The following is a 24,284-nucleotide window of genomic DNA, read 5'->3' on the forward strand; positions in this document are numbered from 1 at the left end:
GTGCGCGCCGACCAGCGATCCCCGCACATTAACTCTATCCTACACACACTAGGAACAATTTGCATTTATACCAAGCCAATTAACCTCCAAAGCTGTGCGTCTTTGGAGTGTGGGAGGAAACTGGAGTTTTCTGGAGAAACCCCATGCAGGTCACAGGTAGATCGTACAAACTGTACAGACAAGCGACAATAGTCAGATTCAGGTGTCTGGCGCTGTGAGGCAGAGACTCTACCGCTGCGCCACCATGTCGCCCTGGAGGATGAAGGTCAATAGTCAATTTATTTGTCACATACACATAAATGTGCAGTGAAATGAAAAATTACCCGCAGTTCAACAATAAGACCAATAAGAATAATCAATAAAAATGCAATAACACATACAATCATAAACCAACACCAAACAAAAGAAACATCCATCACAGTGAGTCTCCTCCAGTCCCTCCTCACTGTGATGGAAGGCCAGAATGTCTTTTTCTCTTCCCTGCCGTCTTCTTCCGTGGTCAGGCTGTTGGAGTTGCCACGTCGGGGGGGTCGGGGCATTGTTTTATCAAAAGTGACACAATGCATCTGTTTCTGTCTCCTAACTATATTCCTGGTCCCATTATTTACAGGTTACATTGGTGTGGTGAATAGAAGCCAGAAAGACATTGATGGGAAGAAAGATATTCGAGCAGCCCTTGCAGCTGAGAGGAAGTTTTTCCTGTCACACCCCTCGTACCGGCATATGGCTGATCGCATGGGAACTCCGCATTTGCAGAAGATATTGAACCAGGTGACCAGCCCCGAGCACATTTCACCCCATCACATTTTGATATGAGTAGTGGCCGCCTGATGGCCAATTATTTCTCTGCTGAGATAAGATTATGTTGTCTTCATAATTTTAGTTTGTGGCCTAATTATTTAAATAGCCAAATTGCAGAGGGATATTGATATATATTAGCATTCATATATTGATAAATATTAGCATTCATAGCAAGAGGATTTGAGTATAGGAGCAGGGAGGTTCTGCTGTAGTTGTACAGGGCCTTGGTGAGACCGCAGCTGGAGTATTGTATACATTTTTGGTCTCCGAATCTGAGGAAAGACCTTCTAGCCTTAGAGGGAGTACAGAGAAGGTTCACCAGATTGATCCCTGGGATGGCAGGACTTTCATATGAAGAAAGACTGGATAGACTAGGCTTGTACTCGCTGGAATTTAGAAGACTGAGGGGGGATCTTATAGAAACATATAAAATTCTTAAGGGGTTGGAGAGGCTAGATGCGGGAAGATTGTTCCCGATGTTGGGGAAGTCCAGAACCAGGGGTCACAGCTTAAGGATAAGGGGGAAGTCTTTTAGGACCGAGATGAGAAAACATTTCTTCACACAGAGAGTGGTGAGTCTGTGGAATTCTCTGCCACAGAAGGTAGTTGAGGCTAGTTCATTGGCTATATTTAAGAGGGAGTTAGATGTGGCCCTTGTGGCTAAAGGGATCAGGGGGTATGGAGAGAAGGCAGGTACGGGATACTGAGTTGGATGATCAGCCATGATCATATTAAATGGCGGTACAGGCTCGAAGGGCCGAATGGCCCACTCCTGCACCTATTTTCTATGTTTCTATGATGTCTGGAGTTGGAATTGTAACAAAAGGCTACAGGTTTTTCTGAAAGCCAAGATGGCAATGGCTGGTTTTGGGCTGAAAGTTACGATCAGAACTGTAAAGGAGAGATGTGCCTTAATGAACAGGGGAGCAGCATCATGGGGGAGAAGCAAGAGTCCTGGGTAGGCCCTCATCTCAGTGTTTACTGGGCAAAGGGGAGATGTGAGTCTGGCTGAGGTGTGGGATTCAGATGGGACTGGGTTGCTTGGGTGGGTCTGAGGGCAGGTTGTACCCCAGTTCCTGCTACCTGTAGTTTTCTGTTTGATTTTGTTTGTTTATACTCTCTCTCGCAGCAACTGACGAACCACATCCGTGAAACCTTGCCCGCCTTACGGAACAAGCTGCAGAGCCAGATGCTGTCCCTGGAGAAGGAGGTAGAGGAGTACAAAAACTTCCGGCCAGACGATCCCACAAGGAAAACCAAAGCACTCCTCCAGTAAGTTGGGCTCTGTGGGTCTGTCGGCCCCAATGCTTATGTGCCATAGCCCATTGCAAGTGTTGAGACTTTAGCCCAGAGCAGAATGAGGCAGCAATTCACTTTGCTGTGGGTTTGATTGTCGTCATATCACTTCTACTGTTTCCATGTGGTGTTGTTTTAGTTTATAAATCAAACAATTCTCAATGTGCTGGTTAATGCTGCTATTCATTCCCTTCTAATAAATGCAGCGCGGTGGCATAGCGGTAGAGCTACTGCCGTACCCCGGTTCGATCCTGACCACGGGCGCTGTCTGTACGGAGTTTGTACGTTCTCCCCATGACCTGCGTAGGTTTTCTCCGAGATCTTCAGTTTCCTCCCACACTCCAAAGACGTACAGGTTTGTAGGTTAATATGCTCGGTATAAATGTAAAATTGTCCCGAGTGTGTGTAGGCTAGTGTTAATGTGCGGGGATCGCTGGTCGATGCGGAATCGGTGGGCCGAAGGGCCTGTTTCCGCACTGCATCTCTAAACTAAACTAAATTGTATATAGACATAAAATGCTGGAGTAACTCAGCGGGACAGGCAGCATCTCTGGAGAGAAGGAATGGGTGACTTTTCGGGTCAGGCCCTTCAAACTATATTGTATGTTTGATTCCCTGCCCTGGACCAGAGCTATAATCAGACTTTATCAGATTCAGGCATTTTGCATCTTCTGCAAATGCTGAGTTCCCATGCGGTCAGCCACTTTGACTACTTTTGCTGGAGTTAGTTCTTGTTTGTATTCCGTTTCTGGGGGATCTGAGTGGTTTGGACACGACTAGCATTTATTGGATGAGCTTGAGGCTCAGTTAGACATTGGCAAGTATGATGTTGTGGGAATCACTGCAAACAAACAAAATCAAACAAAGAGGTCCTACAAGAGGACCAGGGCTGGGAGCTGAATATTCAGGGGTCCTACAAGAGGACCAGGGCTGGGAGCTGAATATTCAGGGGTACACAACGTACAGAAAAAACAGGCAGGTGGGGGGAGGGGGCGGGGTAGCTCTGTTGGTAAGGAATGATATTCACTCCCTTGCAAGGAGTGACATAGAATCAGGAGATGTAGAATCAGTATGGATAGAGATGAGGAATTGTAAGGGTAAAAAGACCCTAATGGGAGTCATCTACAGGCCCCCAAACAGTAGCCTCGACATAGGGTGCAAGTTGAATCAGGAGCTAAAATTGGCATGTCGCAAATGTAATGCTACGGTGGTCATGGGAGATTTCAACATGCAGGTAGACTGGGAAAATCAGGTTGGTAATGGACCCCAGGAAAGAGAGTTTGTGGAGTGCCTCCGAGATGGATTCTTAGAACAGCTTGTACTGGAGCCTACCAGGGAGAAGGCAATTCTGGATTTAGTGTTATGTAATGAACCTGACCTGATAAGGGGACTTGAGGTAAAAGAGCCATTAAGAGGCAGTGACCACAATATGATAAGTTTTACTCTACAAATTGAGAGGGAGAAGGGAAAATCGGAGGTGTCAGTATTGCAGTATAGCAAAGGGGATTACAGAGGCATGAGGCAGGAGCTGGCCAAAATTGACTGGAAGGAGGCCCTAGCAGGGAAGACTGTGGAACAGCAATGGCAGGTATTCCTGGGAATAATGCAGAAGTTGCAGGATCAATTTATCCCGAAGAGGAGGAAAGATTCTAAGGGGAGTAAGGGGCACCCGTGGCTGACAAGGGAAGTCAAGGACAGCATAAAAATAAAAGGGAAGAAGTATAACATAGCAAAGAAGAGTGGGAAGCCAGAGGATTGGGACTCTTTTATAGAGCAACAGAAGATAACTAAAAAGGCAATACGGGGAGAAAAGATGAGATACGAGGGTAAACTAGCCAATAATATAAAGGAGGATAGTAAAAGCTTTTTTAGGTATGTGAAGAGGAAAAAAATAGTCAAGGCAAATGTGGGTCCTTTGAAGACAGTAGCAGGGGAATTTATTATGGGGAACAAGGAAATGGCAGACGAGTTGAACCGGTACTTTGGATCTGTCTTCACTAAGGAGGATACAAACAATCTCCCAGATGTTCTAGTGGCCAGAGATCCTAGGGTGACAGAGGAACTGGAGGAAATCCACATTAGGCAGGAAAAAGTTTTGGGTAGACTGATGGGACTCAAGGCTGATAAATCCCCAGGGCCTGATGGTCTGCATCCCAGGGTGCTTAAGGAGGTGGCTCTAGAAATTGTGGACGCATTAGTGATTATTTTCCAATGTTCTAAAGATTCTGGGTCAGTTCCTGTGGATTGGAGGGTAGCTAATGTTATCCCACTTTTCAAGAAAGGAGGGAGAGAGAAAACGGGAAATTATAGACCAGTTAGTCTGACATCAGTGGTGGGGAAGATGCTGGAGTCAATTATAAAAGACAAAATTGCGGAGCATTTGGATCGCAGTAACAGGATCGTTCCGAGTCAGCATGGATTTACGAAGGGGAAATCGTGCTTGACTAATCTACTGGAATTTTTTGAGGATGTAACTAGGAAAATTGACAGGGGAGAGCCGGTGGATGTGGTGTACCTCGACTTTCAGAAAGCCTTCGACAAGGTCCCACATAGGAGATTGGTGGGCAAAATTAGAGCACATGGTATTGGAGGTAGGGTACTGACATGGATAGAAAGTTGGTTGACAGACAGAAAGCAAAGAGTGGGGATAAATGGGTCCCTTTCAGAATGGCAGGCAGTGACTAGTGGGGTACCGCAAGGCTCGGTGTTGGGACCGCAGCTATTTACAATATACATCAATGACTTGGATGAAGGGATTAAAAGTACCATTAGCAAATTTGCCGATGATACAAAGCTAGGTGGCAGTGTGAACTGTGAGGAAGATGCTATGAGGTTGCAGGGTGGCTTGGACAGGTTGTGTGAGTGGGCGGATGCATGGCAGATGCAGTTTAATGTAGATAAGTGTGAGGTTATCCACTTTGGTGGTAAGAATAGGAAGGCAGATTATTATCTGAATGGTGTCAAGTTAGGAAAAGGGGACGTACAACGTGATCTGGGTGTCTTAGTGCATCAGTCACTGAAAGGAAGCATGCAGGTACAGTAGGCAATGAAGAAAGCCAATGGAATGTTGGCCTTCATAACAAGAGGAGTTGAGTATAGGAGCAAAGAGGTCCTTCTGCACTTGTACAGGGCCCTAGTGAGACCGCACCTGGAGTACTGTGTACAGTTTTGGTCTCCAAATTTGAGGAAGGATATTCTTGCTATTGAGGGCGTGCAGCGTAGGTTTACTAGGTTAATTCCCGGAATGGCGGGACTGTCATATGTTGAAAGACTGGAGCGACTAGGTTTGTATACACTGGAATTTAGAAGGATGAGAGGGGATCTTATCGAAACGTATAAAATTATTAAGGGGTTGGACACGTTAGAGGCAGGAAACATGTTCCCAATGTTGGGGGAGTCCAGAACCAGGGGCCACAGTTTAAGAATAAGGGGTAGGCCATTTAGAACAGAGATGAGGAAAAACCTTTTTTAGTCAGAGAGTTGTGAATCTGTGGAATTCTCTGCCTCAGAGGGCAGTGGAGGCCAATTCTCTGAATACATTCAAGAGAGAGCTAGATAGAGCTCTTAAGGATAGCGGAGTCAGGGGGTATGGGGAGAAGGCAGGAACGGGGTACTGATTGAGAATGATCAGCCATGATCACATTGAATGGCGGTGCTGGTTCGAAGGGCCGAATGGCCTTCTCCTGCACCTATTTTTTATTGTCTATTGTCTATTGCCCATCTCTAAATTCCTTTGCTTGGCCATTTAAGAGTTGATTACATTGCTGGATCCGGAGTTTCATAAATACCAGAGATGGTGAAGGTGGCGAATTTTCTTCTCCAAGAAGATTTTCACTGCACCGCAATACACGCGACAATAATAAACTAAATTATAATAATCTAGATGGCTGGAACTTTAGATGCCATCACAACAGCTGAGGAATTTAAGCAAATCTGAAATTAAAAGCTTATATTATTAAACATGATCATGAAACAATTGTTGTTAGAAAACCCCATCTGATTCATCAGTCCATGAAGGATCGCAATTTCCCATCTTTTACCCTGTCAGACAAGAGAGTTACTCTAAACCTACCAATATGTTTGACTCTTAACTCCATCTGAAGAGCACAGTAAGCTATTGAAACAAGGAACTGCAGATGCTGGCTTATACAAAAGGACACAAAGTGCTAGAGTAATTCAGCGGGTCAGGCAGCATCTCTGGAGAACATGCTTAGGGGACATTTCTGGTTGGGACCCTTCTTCTGACTCAAATGGCAAAGTAAGCCAATTGATTTAAAGGCAATTGGAAGAGACAACAAGTACAGCCCATGTCTGGAATATCTATGTTCCATAAATTTTAAAAGAAACATTTCTAACATGTCCTGTTTTTGAAGAGAAATGCTAGCCTCGTGGATAAGATGAACTAAAGCCATTTCTCCCTTTTTTGGGTTGATGTTAAAGATTAAGCGATGGAAAAGCCGGTGTGTGTCCTGGTCACCATTCCCCTCTCGTTACCAAGAAGGTGGTGAAATGGGTTTTTGTGCTGGTTATAGGTTTATGCTGTGGGAAAACGACTGCTTTGTTTATGCAAATAAATGACTGCACTTTCAAACGATTATATGTGTCCTTTAAAATGGCACTAATGGGAACTTGAGCCTCTCTCACTGTGACTTTTCTCCTTTCAGGATGGTGCAACAGTTTGGGGTGGATTTTGAGAAGAGGATTGAGGGCTCTGGTGACCAGGTGGATACAGTCGAGCTGTCTGGTGGTGCAAGGATTAATCGCATTTTCCATGAGCGCTTCCCATTTGAGCTGGTGAAGGTGAGTGGTGCTGTTGGGGAATAATTATTACTTCATGCGTCCTCCGCCGATTTTCGATTTTTTTTTTGGATTTAGAGATACAGCGCGGAAACAGGCCCTTCGGCCCACCGGGTCCGCACCGACCAGCGATACCCGCACATTAACACTATCCTACACACACCAGGGACAATTTTTTACATTTGCCCAGCCAATTAACCTACATACCTGTACGTCTTGAGTGTGGGAGGAAACCGAAGATCTAGGAGAAAACCCACGCAGGTCATGGGGAGAACGTACAAACTCCGTACAGACGGCACCTGTAGTCAGGATCGAACCTGAGTCTCCGGCGCTGCATTCGCTGTAAGGCAGCAACTCTACCGCTGCGCCACCGTGCCGATCTTGGTCTGATTGTCAAAGTTGCTCAACACTGCAAATGCAATCTGTGTTCTCTGTGCAGATGGAGTTCGATGAGAAGGAGCTGAGAAGAGAGATTAGCTATGCAATCAAAAACATCCATGGCGTTAGGCAAGTATAGTTGGCCACGTGACCTCCGACCGACCGAGAGAGGAGTTCTGCCGAAACCAAGGGCTCCATCATGGCATTGGGAGAGAGAGAGAAAGAAGTAGACGCTGTACTGAAACCCAAACCAGCCAGACACTGCGCTGTTGTCATTGATTGATTGATAATGTCCTTGATTGGACATGGTTTGCACAGTGAGTGACTACTGTGGTTTGGATTATACTCTGTTTACGTTGTGAGTGATGCGGTGCCTTGGATTGTGGAGTGTTTATGCAGTAGGTAGTTTAGTACACTGTGTGTGCAGTTAGTATTGCATTGTCTTGGAACATATTCTCTAGTCAGAGGGTGGTGTCACATCTAGGTATGTGTACTGTTTGAACAATGTGCAGTGCAGGATCGCAATGTGAGTGCGCAGTATCTTGGATTGTATCATGTTTGCACAGTGAATGGTACGGTGTCCTTGACCGTACATTGTTTGCTCAGTAAAGGGTGCTGTGTTGTGGATTGTATTTTCGCAGTAAGTAGCATTGCATTCCGGATAATGTGCTCTTTGCCCAGTCAGTGCTGCTGTGTCCCGGCTGCTTGTCTATCGTGCAGTGTGGCAGTCTGAACCGAACACGCCCTCTCAGGCATCAGATTCGGGGGGTGGGGGGGGGGGAGGAAATGCCTGTGGTGAAATGAGTCACGTGTTTGTTATTGGGCAAGTCCAACTAAATCCTTCAGATTAAATCTTCAGTGATAAAAGTGATGGTATGGCACTCCACTGAACTATGTAAGTGGGTCTTGTGCTTGGCAGACAGGGCTTCCATGAACTCAACAAGGGGTGGGAAACTAAAAATTAAAAAAAAACAAAGTTGTTGGTTCTGGAACTCTGGAATCAAATCAGAAAATGCTGGAAACATTCAGCAAGTCAGCCAACAAAAAAAAAAGAAAGATAATGAGTTTAGTTTATTGTCACGTGTACCAAGGTGCAGTCAGAAGCTGTTGTTGCGTGCTAACCAGTTAGTGGAAAGACAATACGTGATTACAATCGGGCCGTCCACAGTGCATAGATATACGATAAAAGGAAGAACGTTTAGTGCATGATAAAGTCAAATAATGTTTTAAGTCAGTGGCTATCATCAGCAACGATGAAGGTTCTAATGGGAGGTTGCTGAAACATGAACTTTAGTTTTAGTTTATAGTTTGGAGATACACCATGGAAATAGACCCTTCGACCTACTGAGTCCACGCCGATCACCTGTTCACACCAGTTCTATGTTATCCCACTATCCCATCCACTCCCTACACACTCGGGGGCAATTTACAGAGGCCAATGAACCTACAAACCCGCACGTCTTTGGGAGGTATCCAGAGCACTTGGAGGAAACCCGCGCAGTCACAGGCAGATCGTGCAAACTCCACACAGACTGCACCGGAGGTCAGGATCATACCCGGGTCTCAGGCGCTGTGAGGCAGTGCTCTACAGTGGTGCCAGTGGATGAGGCCCCAGTGAGCATGTGCTGGGTCTACAGACCAATATTGGATAAGTGGCAGCTGGGGTTCATTGGTGGCACTAAACTCTGGCTTCCTGAACGCAACCACCAACCCGTGGATAAATCTCTCACACCTTGCCGTATGAAGCCTGAAAGATTGGGAAGGTGCTGGTCAGACACCATGCTCTTTGAGGGTTTGGGCAACATAGTGTAAGAACCTCTTCTGTACAGAGGTCCGTTGCAGTGGCATATTGCAGGATTGCTGTGCTCCTCATCTTAGAACAGCCTGTGTGGAAAAGAACTGCAGATGCTGGTTTAAATCGAAGGTAGACACAGCGGGGACAGGCAGCATCTCTGGAGAGAAGGAACGGGTGACGTTTCGGGTCGAGACCCTTCTTCGGAACAACTTGTTGGCCAGACGGTTTCCTGAAGAGACGGGGCTTGGACAAGGAGCTCCCACCTCTGGTGGAAACTGCTCTCTGCGGCTTTGGGGCCACACAGCCTCGCCACCGACCCTGCTCTCTCACTTGGCTGGGTTCCCAATGTTCGGCGTTGTCTTTGATTTTTTTTTTGTTTGTCTTGTTTTCTCTCCCCTTCCCCCTGGCTGTAGAACGGGGCTGTTCACCCCTGACTTGGCGTTTGAAGCAATTGTGAAAAAGCAGGTGGTGAAGCTGAAATCTCCGTGTTTGAAGTGTGTGGACATGGTGATCCAAGAGTTGGTAAACACAGTCAGACAGTGCACGCTGAAGGTATCTCCCGCCATGGTGGCTCTCACGTACACCAGCACCTTGCCCTGTGTAGTCGTGTGCATGATCTAACATGTAAACTTTCTGCTGTGCATGAGGATCAAGGGGCCGCAGACTAAGAGTACAGACTCCTGACCTCTGCAAAAACTCTTTTCAGTGCACTTTTTTTTGTGGTGCAAGGAACCTGTTGTTGATTGCCTACATCAAAGGGCAACGTTTGCAGCATGTTACCAATGCCTTAGCGTGTGATAAGCTAAAGTGGAAGGAGACGTGGCCATTCTGTCGACGTACATTGCTGATATGCGTTTTCATGCCTGCTTTGCGTGCATTAAATGAATGATTGGGCAATGCAGATGGCTCTCATCAGTTTCCAGGAACCCTGTGCTTTACGTATATGGAGACCTAAAATAATTAAAGTATGATTTACTGTTGATGCAGAATATGGGGAGGGGGGTGGGGGGGAGGGGGTAAGCTTCCTGACTGGTGATGGCCACTGTGTTTCTTTGTGTGGAGGTGCTGCTGATTGATAAATCTACTGCTCTGCCCCCCCCCCAAGTGATTTAAGTCTTGGTGTGGGTGTCCGAATTGTTGCACAAACAGTAATGCATTAGACTTGCTGCCGTGTTCCTTCATCTGTCCTGGGATCCAGGGTGCCTTTTTAACTTTGCGTCATGTTGCACAAACAGTGTGGGCCGAAGGGCCTGTTCCTGTGCTGTACTGTGTTCTATGTCCCCTGGGATCCTTCCCCTCTGCAGGAATGGGTGAAGACTGAGTGAGGCATGGTGTGATCATACACTTGTTTAAATAATGTTGAAGTGAATGAATTCAATTGGCAAGTATTATATTTGTGGAAACAATGTGGATGAGGTTGCAGGTAACCCATCACCTTTGGCACCGCTCCCTCATTCTCCAACGATTCAGACATGTGTCTCTCCTCAGCCATGTCTAACTGCGATTATTTTATGATTTGTTATTTACTATTTAAACCTGTTCAAAACAAACCTGTGCAATATTCTGGTGTGTGGGAAGAAACTGCAGATGCTGGTTTAAACCAAAGATAGACAGAAAAAGCTGGGGTAACTCAGCGGGTCAGACAGCATCTCTGGAGAGAAGGAACAAGTGACATTTCGGGTCGAGACCCTTCTTCAGACTCAGTCTCGACCGGAAACGTCGCCAATTATTTTTCTCCAGAGATATTGTCTGACCTACTGAGTTACTCCAGCTATTTGTGTCTTATCTGTGTAATTTTCTGTTGCCTTGGCTTTATTTGCTGCACACAATGACTCTGGCTGCTGTGAACAGTTTATCCCAGCTTAGGAAAAGGTTTCTTTTATTTTTATGATGTGTCTGGATTCATTCATTTGTTCCCAGTGTCTCTGTGGGAGTGCTGAGTGAAAGGCAAGGGAACTGCACTTTCTGTGTGGTACTGCTTCCTGCTTTACAACCTCTTTGCTGGTGGGGTCTGGTGAAGGTTGTCTTCCTGCGGTGTGCGTCCAGTGTGCTGATGCATCGTGGCTTCTGGACGTGACCAAACCCTGCAGAGTTGTGCAGCTTGTACTTTCTCCTTTGAAAGGACGTGACCCGGCTGTAAAAGGTCTTCCCTTTTTTTGCGTCCATGGGGAGGATTGCCATTGGGAGAATGTCTGTAGTTGTGTGGGATGATTCCTGGAACTGTTGCTAATGAGCTCTCCGCTGCCCTTCCAGAACAGCTGAAGGAACACACAGTGGGTGTAATGGGTTGACATAAATAATGGTGCATGCATTACTTAGCAGGGAGAGGCAAACTGAGCAGGTAGGCTACTGTGTGAGTGCTGTGGATCACTGGGAGTGTTCCATCATCCAGAGTGTTTGATGCAATCACCTATAATGCCAGTGAAATAACCAAGACTGTGGCAACGGCCCATTCTCTCTCATCGCTCCAATGTTTGGGAAGATAATAGCCAATAGACAATAGGTGCAGGAGGAGGCCATTCGGCCCTTCGAGCCAGCACCGCCATTCACTGTGATCATGGCTGATGGCAGCAGAAGGTGGCCACTCTTAGATATCAGGTTATGAAGGCAATACCTCTCCCTGATTTTTGCCTCCTGCACCCCATGGGGCCCAGTTTGTAGCTGTTTGGCACCTTCCGTCGTGTGTACGAGCACCAGAGAGATGTTTACTGTGGGGATTGAGCCTGGTGTTTAACTCCAGGACTGACCTGTGTTTCTAAGCCTGGGCAGTGACTCCTCACAAACTCCACGACACTCATCACTGTGCCCCACCAGCTCAGTTTGCTGATCTTGATGATGGACATGCTAACTCTCTTGCGTTCTGTCTATTTTGTTTTCTTTCTCCCTTCTATGCCTCTCCTGCTGGCTCTCTTGGTCTTGCTGTTTCCACGTTGCCCCTGCCCCCTGTTCTCTCTGCTCTGTGCTTGCTATGTGTAGGACAGGGCTGTTCACCCCAGACATGGCGTTCGAAGCCATAGTGAAAAAGCAGGTGCACAAGTTGAAGGAGCCGTGCCTGAAGTGCATTGATATGGTGGTCTCCGAACTAGCTACTGTCATCAGGAAGTGTAGTGACAAGGTAAAGAAATCACAAACTTACGTGGGACTGTTCGTGAATTACCGAGTGGTTTAAGTGAGGATGGCCTCGGGGATTCACCTCATTTCTTCAACCGCCTGCAGTGGTTGAGGAGGTCACAGAGTTACTCAGACCAACAGGCAGCTAGAGCAATGCCTGATGGTGTTCTCTCCCATGTCCCTGCATCCCTGGAACTGAGCAGCAGCAATAACACAGCAGCTGACTCACCCCCAGTGCACTAACACAAGAGTATATAGTGGGAATGTGTCTGGAGCCACAGCCAGATGTCCTAGGATGTGCAGGAGACAAGGCCCATCGCCCAGTTTGTCTGCTCTGTCTTTGCCCCTGGTGAATTAAGGGTTCAATAGAGTGAGCTTGCAGTTCTATGTCCATCTCTCTGCCACAGACAGTTATTATCTAGACTACGAGACATGTAATATCCCATATTTTTAAATATCCAATATTCCCATGTTGGGATGTTAATGTAGATGTGGTGGACCTCAGGGTTTGGGTTGGGAGCAGTGGCACACAGTAAAGCTTGCAGTGCCATAGAGTGTCCTCCAAGTTCAGAGTCTATATCGTCCCGCATTACCAAATCTGCTCGTTCAGGTATTGAGGAACCCTCACTGAAGAGCGAACCGTCCCACTGTGTTATTTTTAATTATAGGTAGATTCATATCCATTATTCCAATTGACCAGCCTGAAACAGTGGGCATCAAATTGCACCCTCATTCTCTTCAGTGGCTGGAGTACTTGGTTACTGCCAGTAACACGTCCATGAATGTGGCCGCATCTTTCTGCTCCCATTTCTCATCTGCTGCTCCCATTTTGGCCACTCTTATACCTTAGGCTGGGAACAGTGGTGACAAAGATTGTGAAGGTTGCTACTGCTCCTTCACACCACAGTCTTTGCCCTGCAGGGTGCTCCCTGGTCAGTCCACACATACTGTCCTTGGTACTCATTCATCTCTCTGCATCACCCTGTCTTGTCTTGGCTGCTGTTTGATTCCTTGGCTTACGATGAAGCTTTGAGTAAAGCTGCACGATCACCTAAAGCAGATCTTTTAAATTTGAAACTTGCTCTCAATTGTCCCAGATTGATTTATAAGGTGGCGTGTATTTCAATCAAAGCTTTCTCCCGGTACTGCTAATTGTGATGTGTGCTGACCATGAGCTTGCTGTGTTTCACACTGAATCTGATCTGAACCAGCCCAGACCAGATTCCTTCTGCTGACTGTAACTGATCTGTTTGTGGTGCACTGTTTGTGACTGTTGGTTTGAGTGAGTCCCCGGCAAACTGCAGTGCTGTCTGCTCTCCTCTCCCTGCAGCTCAACTCCTTTCCCAGGTTACGAGAAGAGACGGAAAGAATTGTAACCACTCATGTCCGAGACCGTGACGGGAAAACCAAGGACCAGGTGAGTGAGAGTTCCTCTGGTCGGGGCTGTGGGATGGGCAGGCATGACTTGTGCACGTTGTCTGAGTTATTACTGCAAACAGTTATGAGCTGCTCACTGATTGGGGATTGTGATTATGTTGATTGTGTGCATGAACACAGAGTAATAGCCCTGTTCCTCCCCAGATACTTTTGCTGATTGACATCGAACTGTCCTACATCAACACAAACCATGAGGACTTTATCGGATTTGCCAAGTAAGTGCCGAAAGAATGTTGAAAAAACAATGCAGTAGGCCATTACGGTTGCTAAACACTTTAACTCGCCATCCCATTCCCACACTGACCTTTCTATCCTGGGACCTTTCTAAACTAACTGGAAGAAAGTAGATAGTCCCTTTATCTCAGCAAGTTCCCATGAGGCAATATTTTGCCCACTACATCTGCAGGAAGTTGATAAAACGTCTGATAGTTTATCTCTGATAGCTGTCTTTGAAATGTTTCGGAGAAGGTTGTTGGCTGCAACCTTCCCCTCATTGACGGACTGTACACTGCAAGGGCTAGGAAGCGAGCGGGCAAGATCATCTCTGACCCCTCTCACCCTGGCCAAAAACTCTTTGAAGCACTTCCCCCTGGAAGGCGACTCCGGACTGTCAAAGCAGCCACAGCCGGACATAAAAACAGCTTTTTTCCACGAGTGGTAACTCTACTCAATAACCAAAAGTATGTAGTCTCTTTTTGCTCTGGTTTAAGGGCCTGTCCCACTTAGGCGATTTTTTTTAGGCGACTGTCAAAGTCGTAGCAGATCGCCAAAATTTTCTTTTACCCGACGACAATGACCACGACAATGCCGAGTTAGGTCGAGATTACAGCGTCTTCAGAAACATCGCGAAATTCCCACGCTGTCAATGCTTCTCCGGCGTCCTAATTTTCGCTGAAATCACTGACTTGAGAATAAGTACTTGAGAGTATTGAACTATAACATCTTGCCCGGGTTACTTGAAAACCAAGCTTCACGGTAACAAGGCATAAACTGACTTCCAGTTTACTAATAGCAGTATTAAGAAATTTAATTTTAAAAGTGGTTAAATGGATTTTTGTGAAAAGTGTGTGGGCATTCTTTGAAAATGTACGGGAGATGCATATCTGGTTTCTGGGTTGCATATCTGGGTTGGGAGCCCACTTTAAATGTGATCGCTGATGGCCATAAACATCGCGAAAATTCCCACGCTTACCTGACCGTCAAACTGTCGCCTCCAATCTACCTGTCAAATGTCCTGAGGGTAAATAAATTGGTTAAACACAAGTATTTTATGGTATCTTGAAATTACTTTACTTATTTTAATATTGTGTGCTTCTAAACGCATCTATTATAATACATAATAAAATTGCTGCTCTTAAATATAGGTTAAATCATATACTTTCAGCTCAAATCTTAAGGCTTTTTCAGCATACTAAACAAATACATTTTGAATTTGGAGATAAGCTACAGAAATTGCTAGCTCGACAACTCCGTAAATTAGAAGACAAATCCACAATTCATAAAATCAGATCAGACAACGGAGACTTGCTTAAATTACCCAAGGACATTAACGAGAGATTTTTGCAATTTTATCAGGCATTATACTCATCAAACATAATAGATAGCATTGTGAATATGCAAAACTTTCTGCAGAAATGTAACCTCTCTGGTTTAAATGACGATGAGAGAAATTTACTGGGCGCAGAAATAACTACGAATGACATTGAAGAGGTCATTAAGTCCTTGAAAAATGGGAAGACTCCTGGTCCTGATGGCTTAAATAATGAATTTTATAAAAAATTTAGTGACTTGATCTCCCCACGCTTACAAACTGTATATAGTTACGCCTTTAAACAACAGATATTACCACAAACTTTGACTGAATCAACAATAATACTTATCCCTAAAAAAGATAAGGATTCTGAAGATCCTGGTTCGTATAGAGCCATAGCTCTTTTAAATACTGATCAGAAGATATTAGCTAAAGTTTTAGCCCACAGATTAAGTTTAGTTATTGATAAATTAATACACCCTGACCAATCAGGCTTTATATCTAAACGATATTCTTTCTATAACCTAAGACGCTTGTTCAATATAATATACTCAGATAGAATATTAAACGAAAACTTAGCAATCATTTCGCTAGATGCTGAAAAAGCATTTGATCAAGTGGAATGGCCCTATCTTTTCTTCGTGATGGAAAAATTCCAACTCGGTGAAAACTTTTGCTCATGGGTGAAACTTTTATATAAAACTCCAACAGCTAGAATATTGACAAACCAAATGTTGTCACCAAAATTTCACTTATCCAGAGGTTGTAGACAAGGATGTCCATTATCTCCGCTTTTATTTGCTCTCGTTATAGAACCACTCGCCGAGAGTATCAGATCACACCCAGACATTCACAGCTATAACACTAAACATACAATTAACAAAATTTCCTTATATGCGGATGATGTACTATTGTACATCACAAATCCTGAAATTAGCATTCCGAATATACTAAATCTCATAACTCAATTTGGCTCATTCTCGGGATATAGAATTAATTGGTACAAAAGCGAAATCATGCCAATTACGGAACAAAATCCGGCTATACTTCAACAATTCCCTTTTAAAATTGCCTATGAAAAGGTCAAATACCTTGGAATCTACGTGACTAGGAAATATACTTCTTTATTTAAATCAAATTTTCCTTCTTTAGTTACTAAATTACATAGAAATATCCAATTTTGGAAAACACTCCCCATTTCACTAGCTGGTCGAATTAATGCTATAAAGATGATCTTCCTCCCACAGTTACTATACTTATTTCAAGCAATCCCGATACACCTTCCAAACATTTTTTTCCAAAAAATTGATTCAATTATTACTAATTTTATTTGGGATTATAAGACCCATAGAATAAATAAAAGACATTTATGCAAGTCTAAAACTAATGGAGGATTCGCTTTACCAAACTTCCTATTTTATTACTGGGCGGTTAATATTAAAAATATAACCTTCTGGCTGGACGACATTGATCGGCAACCAGATTGGTTAAAGTTGGAGAAGGAGGATTGCTTACCATTTGACATTGGTGCGATCTTATTCACCCCAATAACTTTGAATAAAAAAACATATGGAGGAAATCCGATTATACATAGTGTTATCCGTATTTGGAAACAATTAAAACTCACTTTAAAATTGAGTAATTTATCTTTCTTCCTACCCATTGCAAATAACCCTTCTTTCAAACCGTCTGTCTCAGATAGAGGATTCATTCAATGGAAAAGTTATGGAATTAAAATGGTGGGAGACCTCTATCATAAGGGAACTTTTCTCTCTTTTCAGGAATTACAACAGAAGTATGGATTACATGCTAATAATTTTTTTAGATATTTACAACTCAGAGATTATGTAAAATCACATACGCAAGAATATAGATTTAGAGGCCCAGGAATTCTTGATGAATGCTTGAACCGTCACTACAATACAAATAAATTAATATCTTATATTTATAACACTCTTTTAGATACTGACATTCCGTCATCAGAATCATATAGACGAGCATGGGAGGACGAATTAGCTCAACCCATAACGCAAGACATGGGACGAAAGTTTACAACACATACATCAATGCTCGTTAAACACTAGACACTCATTAATACAATTTAAAATATTACACAGACTACATTATTCGAAGACAAAATTAAACAGGATCTTCCCAAGTATCTCTCCTATTTGTGATAAATGTCAATTTCAAGAAGCCAATTTAACTCACACTTTTGTGACTTGTACAAATATGCAAAAATTTTGGATCGATATTTTAAAAATAATTTCCAAAGTTATCGATAACCAACTGGATTTAGATCCAAAATTAATAATTTTAGGATTATCAGAACACATTACAAACTTTACGTTAAGTCAGACACGCTTTCTTGACTACAGTTTAATAACTGCGAAAAAATTAATACTTAAATTTTGGAAAAAACCAGTAACCCCCACAACTAAAATGTGGATTACGGAAATGACTGAGACCTTGCATTTGGAAAAAATAAGGTTTGCCTTAATTGACAAACCAGATCTATTTTTTAATATATGGTCTCCATTTATTGAATTTTTAAAAAAGTAAATGGGTTTGTCACAAAACTAAAATTTAAAACTAAAGCTAAAAGTTGAGTTTAGGGTTGGATGTACAACTATACTCACTAACTCCCGGATCTATCCCCATAATCTTTATGTTTGTAATTCTCTTTTTTCTTTGCTTTCTCTCTATTAGTTTATAGTTTTTTTTTTTCCAGTCTCTTTTCATTTTTAATTTTTCTTTAAAAAATTTAAATTGAAGCTATGTAAGAACTCTATAACCAGTTTGTCATTTATTATTATTTGTACATATGCTTTAAAAAATTAAAAATTAAAAAAAAATAAAAAAAATAAACGTATCTAAGAGAAACTAGCAAACCTGGGGACAGCATGCGACAGCGCCCGCAATAAGCAACGATAACTAGCGACAAGCCAGCTGTCGCCGAGAAATTTCAATCCAGTTGAATTCTCAGCGACGCGGTGAGATCCACTATGATGTTTGGAAGACTCCTCACGATCATGCCTGTGACACCTGGCAAACTGTCGGCGACAGCCTGGTCGCTGGCAGTCGCCTTAAAATCGCCTAAAGTGGGACAGGCCCTTTATTTCACTCACATATTTAAACCGTAATGATGTATTCTTAATGTTTTATTGTTTTATGCTTATTCTTAATTGTTTACTGTATGTTCGTGTTGTTACTTGCGTGCGGAGCACCAAGGCACATTCCTTGTATGTGTACATACTTGGCCAATAAACTTATTCATTCATACATTCATTCAGAGAGCTTCCAACTAGGAATCTTCTTCTGGAACACAGTAAAAGCAGGAGGTTTATCACCGATTCCTGTTGATCCCTGTTGCCATTCTTGTTTAGCTTCCACTCGGCCAGCAAGACTGGGGAAATAAGATGTTGGAGTCAGATCATGCTGAAAGAGGAAATCACTCATTAAGGAAAAGATTTATGTGTAGGAAGGAACTGCAGATGCTGGTTTATGCTGGAGTAACTCAGCAGGATAAAATGCTGGAGTAACTCAGCAGGACAGGCAGCATCTCTGGAGAGAATGAATGGGTGACGTTTTGGTTTGAAAGAAGCATCTCGACCCGAACCGGCACCCATTCCTTCTCTCCTGAGATGCTGCCTGTCCCGCTGAGTTCTCCACCATTTTGTGTCTTATCTTCAAGGAAAGGATTTACTTGATCATAATGACATACAACCAAGTGAAACAATGTTTGGGCCTGTGAACTCTCGTGGGGCGTGTGTTTCAGAGGGCTGGGGAGAAGCCCAGATGTCCAAATAGCAGTGGGGAGTGAATTTATGCAGAATGTATTTACAGATTTGGTTTGTTTCTTTCTCCAGTGCACAACAAAGGAGCAGTCAGTTAACAAAGAAACGGGCAGTTCCCAATCAGGTAAGAATAAGGAGTCCTCGCATCAGGCCACACACAGGTCACCAGTACCTTTGCATGTTATAGCAGATTTGGGTATGCTCTAATGAGTGAATGCGTAACATTTGGGCATGTGTGATGCTTGTGCACTGGTGGGATGGAATACTTTATTGTCACCTGTGACAAGACGCAGTGAAATTCTTTGCTTGCATACCCAAGGTGTGCAAATAGAGGCCAACTATGGCGCTGACAAAAGCACGCTGGCTCCTCCTTTGTACTTCCCCTCCACGCCGCGTCCTCCATTGCCCATTGTTCTCCCCCTCCCTCAAAGCGGTGCCCCCACGACGGGTCCTCCATCGTCCGTTGTTCTTCCCCCCCCCCCCACCGAGGCCCCATCACCGCAAGGCTCCACCACCATCATGGTGGAACGTGTGTGAATCATTTTAACTGAGCTTTATAGTTCACTGCATTCAGTCACTATGGGACGAGTGAGATATTGGGTACAGCAGGCCACTGCCAGTTGCACATATCTCCCGTCTACCCTCGTGCCATGGCCTCTCCAAGTGTGACAGTGTGAGAAGGCACTGCTTGGAAAAGCAATGGCGAAGCAACACTTTCCGTCAGCCTCGCTGGAGCACCTGTGGATGTGGAAACGGGGGTGGCTTAATGCCCTCTCCACCTCCTCCCCAATCCACTGCCAGATTCATTGTGTCACATCACCACCTCCTGCTGCCCTGCACGTGCACGGCAGGCCCTTGATCCGTACCAATGCTCTTGTACCCCAGAAAATATTGCCCTCTCTCTTCCCTTGTCCTCTTGCAATATACGCTTGATCCCCACCTATGCCCACTCCTTGTTAAGCAACACTGCCAATGTCCTGGAACTAAAGAGCTCAGCCTCCCACTCCCCGACCATCGCCCACCCCTGTCCCCCGTGCCTCTGAGCATACTTTCCCCTCCCGGCCTGTGCACCCCCTCCCTTCTCAGCTACTTCTCCCCTTGCCCACACCTTTCCTCCAAGGCTATTACATCACTTGTTTCCCCCCCCTGCCCTCTCGGTCGCCATGCTGTGGCAGGGATTGCTGGGAGAATGTGCCTGTTGTGACCACTGGGAGCTGGTTGTTAAAGCAGGGATATTTCACGTGTTTGGGGCTTGGATGGTATAATAACAGCATGTCCTTTTGTTTTCTCTCCTTACTGACCCTGCTGCGACTCTTCATTTCTCTCTTTGCCCCCTTTTCACTCTTACCCCCCTCCCCACTCATGCACTTTCCTCTGATATTCCAACTCTTTTAAACTGTAACACTGCTAAAGGGTGAGATCTTGGTGAGTACCGTTTGTGTTGTGTGTTGCTGTAGCTTAGATGTTAATCCAGCCTGTCTCGTGTGAGAGGAGGTTTAGATTCGGGGTTGCCCACCAAACGCTTCCCACTGATGATCCATCATCAGCTGATTGCCTTCTAGGTTTTGGTTTCTTTCGCTGCTCTTGACATCAGATCATCCAAGCTCTCAAATTCACTCTTCGGTTAAATGCAAGGCTGTAACTTTGCTAAATTGGCATGTATTCCCCAACTGGTGGTGGGGTAGCAGGTCAAGACTCCATCAACAGCAGCCATTGGATTGTGGAATCTGCTCTTGCTACTGGAACTTCCCAGTCCATCTGCCGTCCAGTTCTTTGGTGGAGTTGGGATGCTACCAGCTTGTTCCGCTCTCTGACTTTGTAGGTGATACAGTCACGGCTCCAGGGCCTGTCGCCGATTGCAAGGCTTGGGTCCGGTTAAATTAATTCCACAATTTAGTCCTGAAAATGGCAAAAACTCCGAGCAAACCTAACAACAGTACAGAGAGTGGCAGCGCTTCACACTTTATCCCATCCACTAATCCTGTTTGCCCTCCTCCTCCGCTATATTTGGAATCTTCTTTGGGTCTCTTTGCCCCTTGGCCTAACATCCATGCACTCAGGAACAGTCCACCTGCTTCTCTCCGCAGTAGCCCCATCTCACTCCCTTCCTCAGTCGGCTTTTCAGAACCACACGTCTGTTCTCCATTCTACCTCATCTCCGATTTCTCCATCATTCTCCCCCCCCCCCCCCCTATCAATAGTCTTTCTTTCTCAGTGCTCCACTGTCACCCACCACCCTCTCCCATCTGATTTGACTCATTTGGGTGAAGAGGCGAGAAAGAAATTCTATCAATTGGGGAGTGAAAGGTTGATTACCGTGGGAGTAATCTGGGCGAGGGAGGAAAGAGGTGGTTCTGAAGTTCTGGAGATGGCGGGATGGGGATCTGTGAGAAGCAAGCGAGACCCTGAGAGATTGGATGTCAGGTCAGAGTCCAAGGTGGCAAATAGCTCTGGTACTGGTATTGCCTTTGCTGTAAGCAGATCGACCCTGGCCCTCCTGATTGTACCAAGGTAGCTAACTAACCAAGTGTGCGTTGGATTAACACATCTGTTTTGTATTACATGTCTCCGTAAAATTGACAGGCAATGATAATCTGTCCCGGTCTGGTTATGACTATGACCGGGTGTTTGCACCGTTTAGTCCAGATCTGATTAATGGTGTTGTTTCGATGCTTTCTAACCACTGTGAAGTTGCTGAGATGTTGTCCTGGGTTGAAGCCAGGTTCACCTGTACGGATCTCCTCTCCCTACCTCCCCACACCCCACCCTCGTGTTAAGCCATTTGTGTGGAGGTATTTGCTGTGTCGTGGGTCAGGGTGTTGAGGGTGAATTGGCCATTATCAGTTGCCCCTAATGTGTAGATGAGTGGTAGACTCTGGGGGTAGAGGTCTTTGATGGCCAGGGGGGAGAATAACAGGGGTTTGAGTAGGACTCGCGTAAACATTGGTGCTGAATGTCCAGCGTGGTCTTTGTGGACTAAGGGTCATTTCCATTCTCCTTATAACTCAATATCAGGCTATAAAATGGCTGTTGATTCTGGGATAGTGTGGAAGGATGGGATAGTGTGGAAGGATGGGATAGTGTGGGATTCTGGGATAGTGGTGGCTGGAGCAGGGGCAATGGTGGGGAGGCTGGTTTTGGGAATCTACGGTTGATACAGGGAAGGGTATTCACAATGGGGTCAGGCCCATGGGATTGGGAGATCATTCGGAAGGTGGAAATAGTTCTGGGGGTGAGGTGGAGGACTGTGTTTGAAGTAGAGGGGGGGGGTCTGGGACCCAGAGCTGGGCCACTCTGAGGCATGGCAGGTGTTGATCATCCTGCTGATTGTTTCCAGGTTATCCGCAGGGGTTGGATCACCATCAGCAACATCAGCCTCATGAAGGGCGGCTCCAAAGAGTACTGGTTTGTGCTGACAGCAGAGTCGCTCTCCTGGTACAAGGACGATGAGGTGAGCTGTTTGCATCAGTTTTTGTTGTTTTCAGTGAAGGAACGGCAGAGGATGTCGAGTTTGATGGCGGGTCATTGTTGTTTTTCGAAGCAGGACAAGACATCCTTTCGTAACGAGAAGAGCTCTAATTCACTCTTTTTTCAGATATACACTTATTTTGGTCACAAACCCTTCCCCTGAACGTTTAGACATTTCCAGCAAGCAAGGCCATTTAGCCCATCACGTCTATGCCAATAGTGGAAACGTTGTCCATTATAATCCTACTTGTTGACAAAGGCTCCAAGTGTTTATCCAGTGTGTTGAGCATTTCTGCCTCCTCTAGCTTTGTGAGCATTGAGTACCTGACCCTCGTCACTGTTTCAATAGACAATAGGTGCAGGAGGAGGCCATTCAGCCCTTTGAGCCAGCACCACCATTCAATGTGATCATGGCTGATCATGTTCCTGAGGGTTTCCTGCAACCCCAACTGGTCTCAGTCTCCCAACTCAAAGTTAATTGTTTATTTCTCTTGCCTTCTCCTTGTTAACCAATCTTCACTGTTTGCCAGTGTAATATTCCTAATACTGCATACTCTAATATTAGTTTCTATATTATTATTCTACATTAATAATCTCTTGTGTGGCATCTTGTTATAGACTTGGATCCCACATAGTCCACATCAGTTGATTTCCTTTTTCTCTGACTATTATGCTAGTTACAAATATTCCAACAGATTTGTCAAACATGATATTTTTAAGCCAGAGATAGATAGATTCTTGATTAGTGCGGGTGTCAGGGGTTATTGGGAGAAGGCAGGAGAATGTGTTAGGAGGGAGAGATAGATCAGCCATGATTGAATGGCAGAGTAGACTTGATGGGCCGAATGGCCTAATTCTGCTCCAATCACTTATGATTTCTCCATTTTGACTCGATGGAATCCTATGTCTGTTGTAGAAGTGGCCTGTTCCTTAATAATAATTTTTTTGCATTTCCCTTACTACTGCTATCAGGAAACAATCCAGTGGTTTCACAGTTTATGGTACTAAGGCTTGTCTGGTTTTATTTAAAACTCCAGCTATCTTTTGCTTTTGGATAATTTATTAAATTACCAGACTCGCTGCCAGAATGTTGACGGTGTTCCGATGAATCCCACGGTTTAGATAACACCTTTCAGAATTTATTTTCAGAGTCCCAGGAAGAACGTTTCCACCAGCACCCGACTTTAGAGATACAGCGCAGAAATAGACTCTGATCAGCGATCACCCCATGCTCCAACACAGCCCTGCACAGAATGGGAATTTAACAATTTTACCAAAGTCAATGGCCCCACAAACCTTTATGTCTTTGGAATGTGGGAGGAAACCGGGGCACCCGGAGAAAACCCACTCGCGTCACGGGGAGAACGTACAAACTCCATACATAGAAACATAGAAAATAGGTGCAGGAGTAGGCTATTCGGCCCTTCGAGCCTGCACCGCCATTCAATATGATCATGGCTGATCATCCAGCTCAGTAACCTGTACCTGCCTTCTCTCCATACCCCCTGATCCCTTTAGCCACAAGGGCCACATCTAACTCCCTCTTAAATATAGCCAATGAACTGGCCTCAACTACCTTCAGTGGCAGAGAATTCCACAGACTCACCACTCTCTGTGTGAAGAAATGTTTTCTCATCTCGGTCCTAAAAGACTTCCCCCTTATCCTTAAGCTGTGACCCCCAGTTCTGGACTTCCCCAACATCGGGAACAATCTTCCCGCATCTAGCCTCTCCAACCCCTTAAGAATTTTATATGTTTCTATAAGATCCCCCCTCAGTCTTCTAAATTCCAGCGAGTATAAGCCTATCCAGCGAGTATAAGCCTCGTTTGCAACATCCGTAGTCAGGATCGAACCCGGATCTCTGGTGCTGTG

At 44.8% G+C, this 24,284-nt stretch overlaps 1 protein-coding gene across 4 annotated transcripts in view; it reads left to right on the plus strand.

Annotated features, from left to right (window-relative positions):
- The window catches only part of dnm2a (dynamin 2a), a 48,252-nt gene that overhangs the window by 16,969 nt on the left and 6,999 nt on the right, over positions 1–24,284 (plus strand). The window contains exons 6-15 of one of the 4 annotated variants that reach the window (XM_078429602.1): positions 611–771; positions 1,931–2,073; positions 6,762–6,897; positions 7,334–7,401; positions 9,481–9,619; positions 13,509–13,595; positions 13,760–13,830; positions 19,016–19,067; positions 20,357–20,368; positions 22,281–22,394. In XM_078429602.1, coding sequence (XP_078285728.1) covers positions 611–771; positions 1,931–2,073; positions 6,762–6,897; positions 7,334–7,401; positions 9,481–9,619; positions 13,509–13,595; positions 13,760–13,830; positions 19,016–19,067; positions 20,357–20,368; positions 22,281–22,394 — 983 coding nt within the window. Of the gene's footprint in view, positions 1–610; positions 772–1,930; positions 2,074–6,761; positions 6,898–7,333; positions 7,402–9,480; positions 9,620–12,043; positions 12,183–13,508; positions 13,596–13,759; positions 13,831–19,015; positions 19,068–20,356; positions 20,369–22,280; positions 22,395–24,284 lie in introns of all 4 variants that reach the window. The other 3 variants (XM_078429603.1, XM_078429604.1, XM_078429605.1) reach the window with 3 other exon arrangements.

The sequence above is a fragment of the Rhinoraja longicauda genome, chromosome 37, assembly GCF_053455715.1.
Source record: "Rhinoraja longicauda isolate Sanriku21f chromosome 37, sRhiLon1.1, whole genome shotgun sequence".
NCBI lineage: Eukaryota > Metazoa > Chordata > Chondrichthyes > Rajiformes > Arhynchobatidae > Rhinoraja > Rhinoraja longicauda.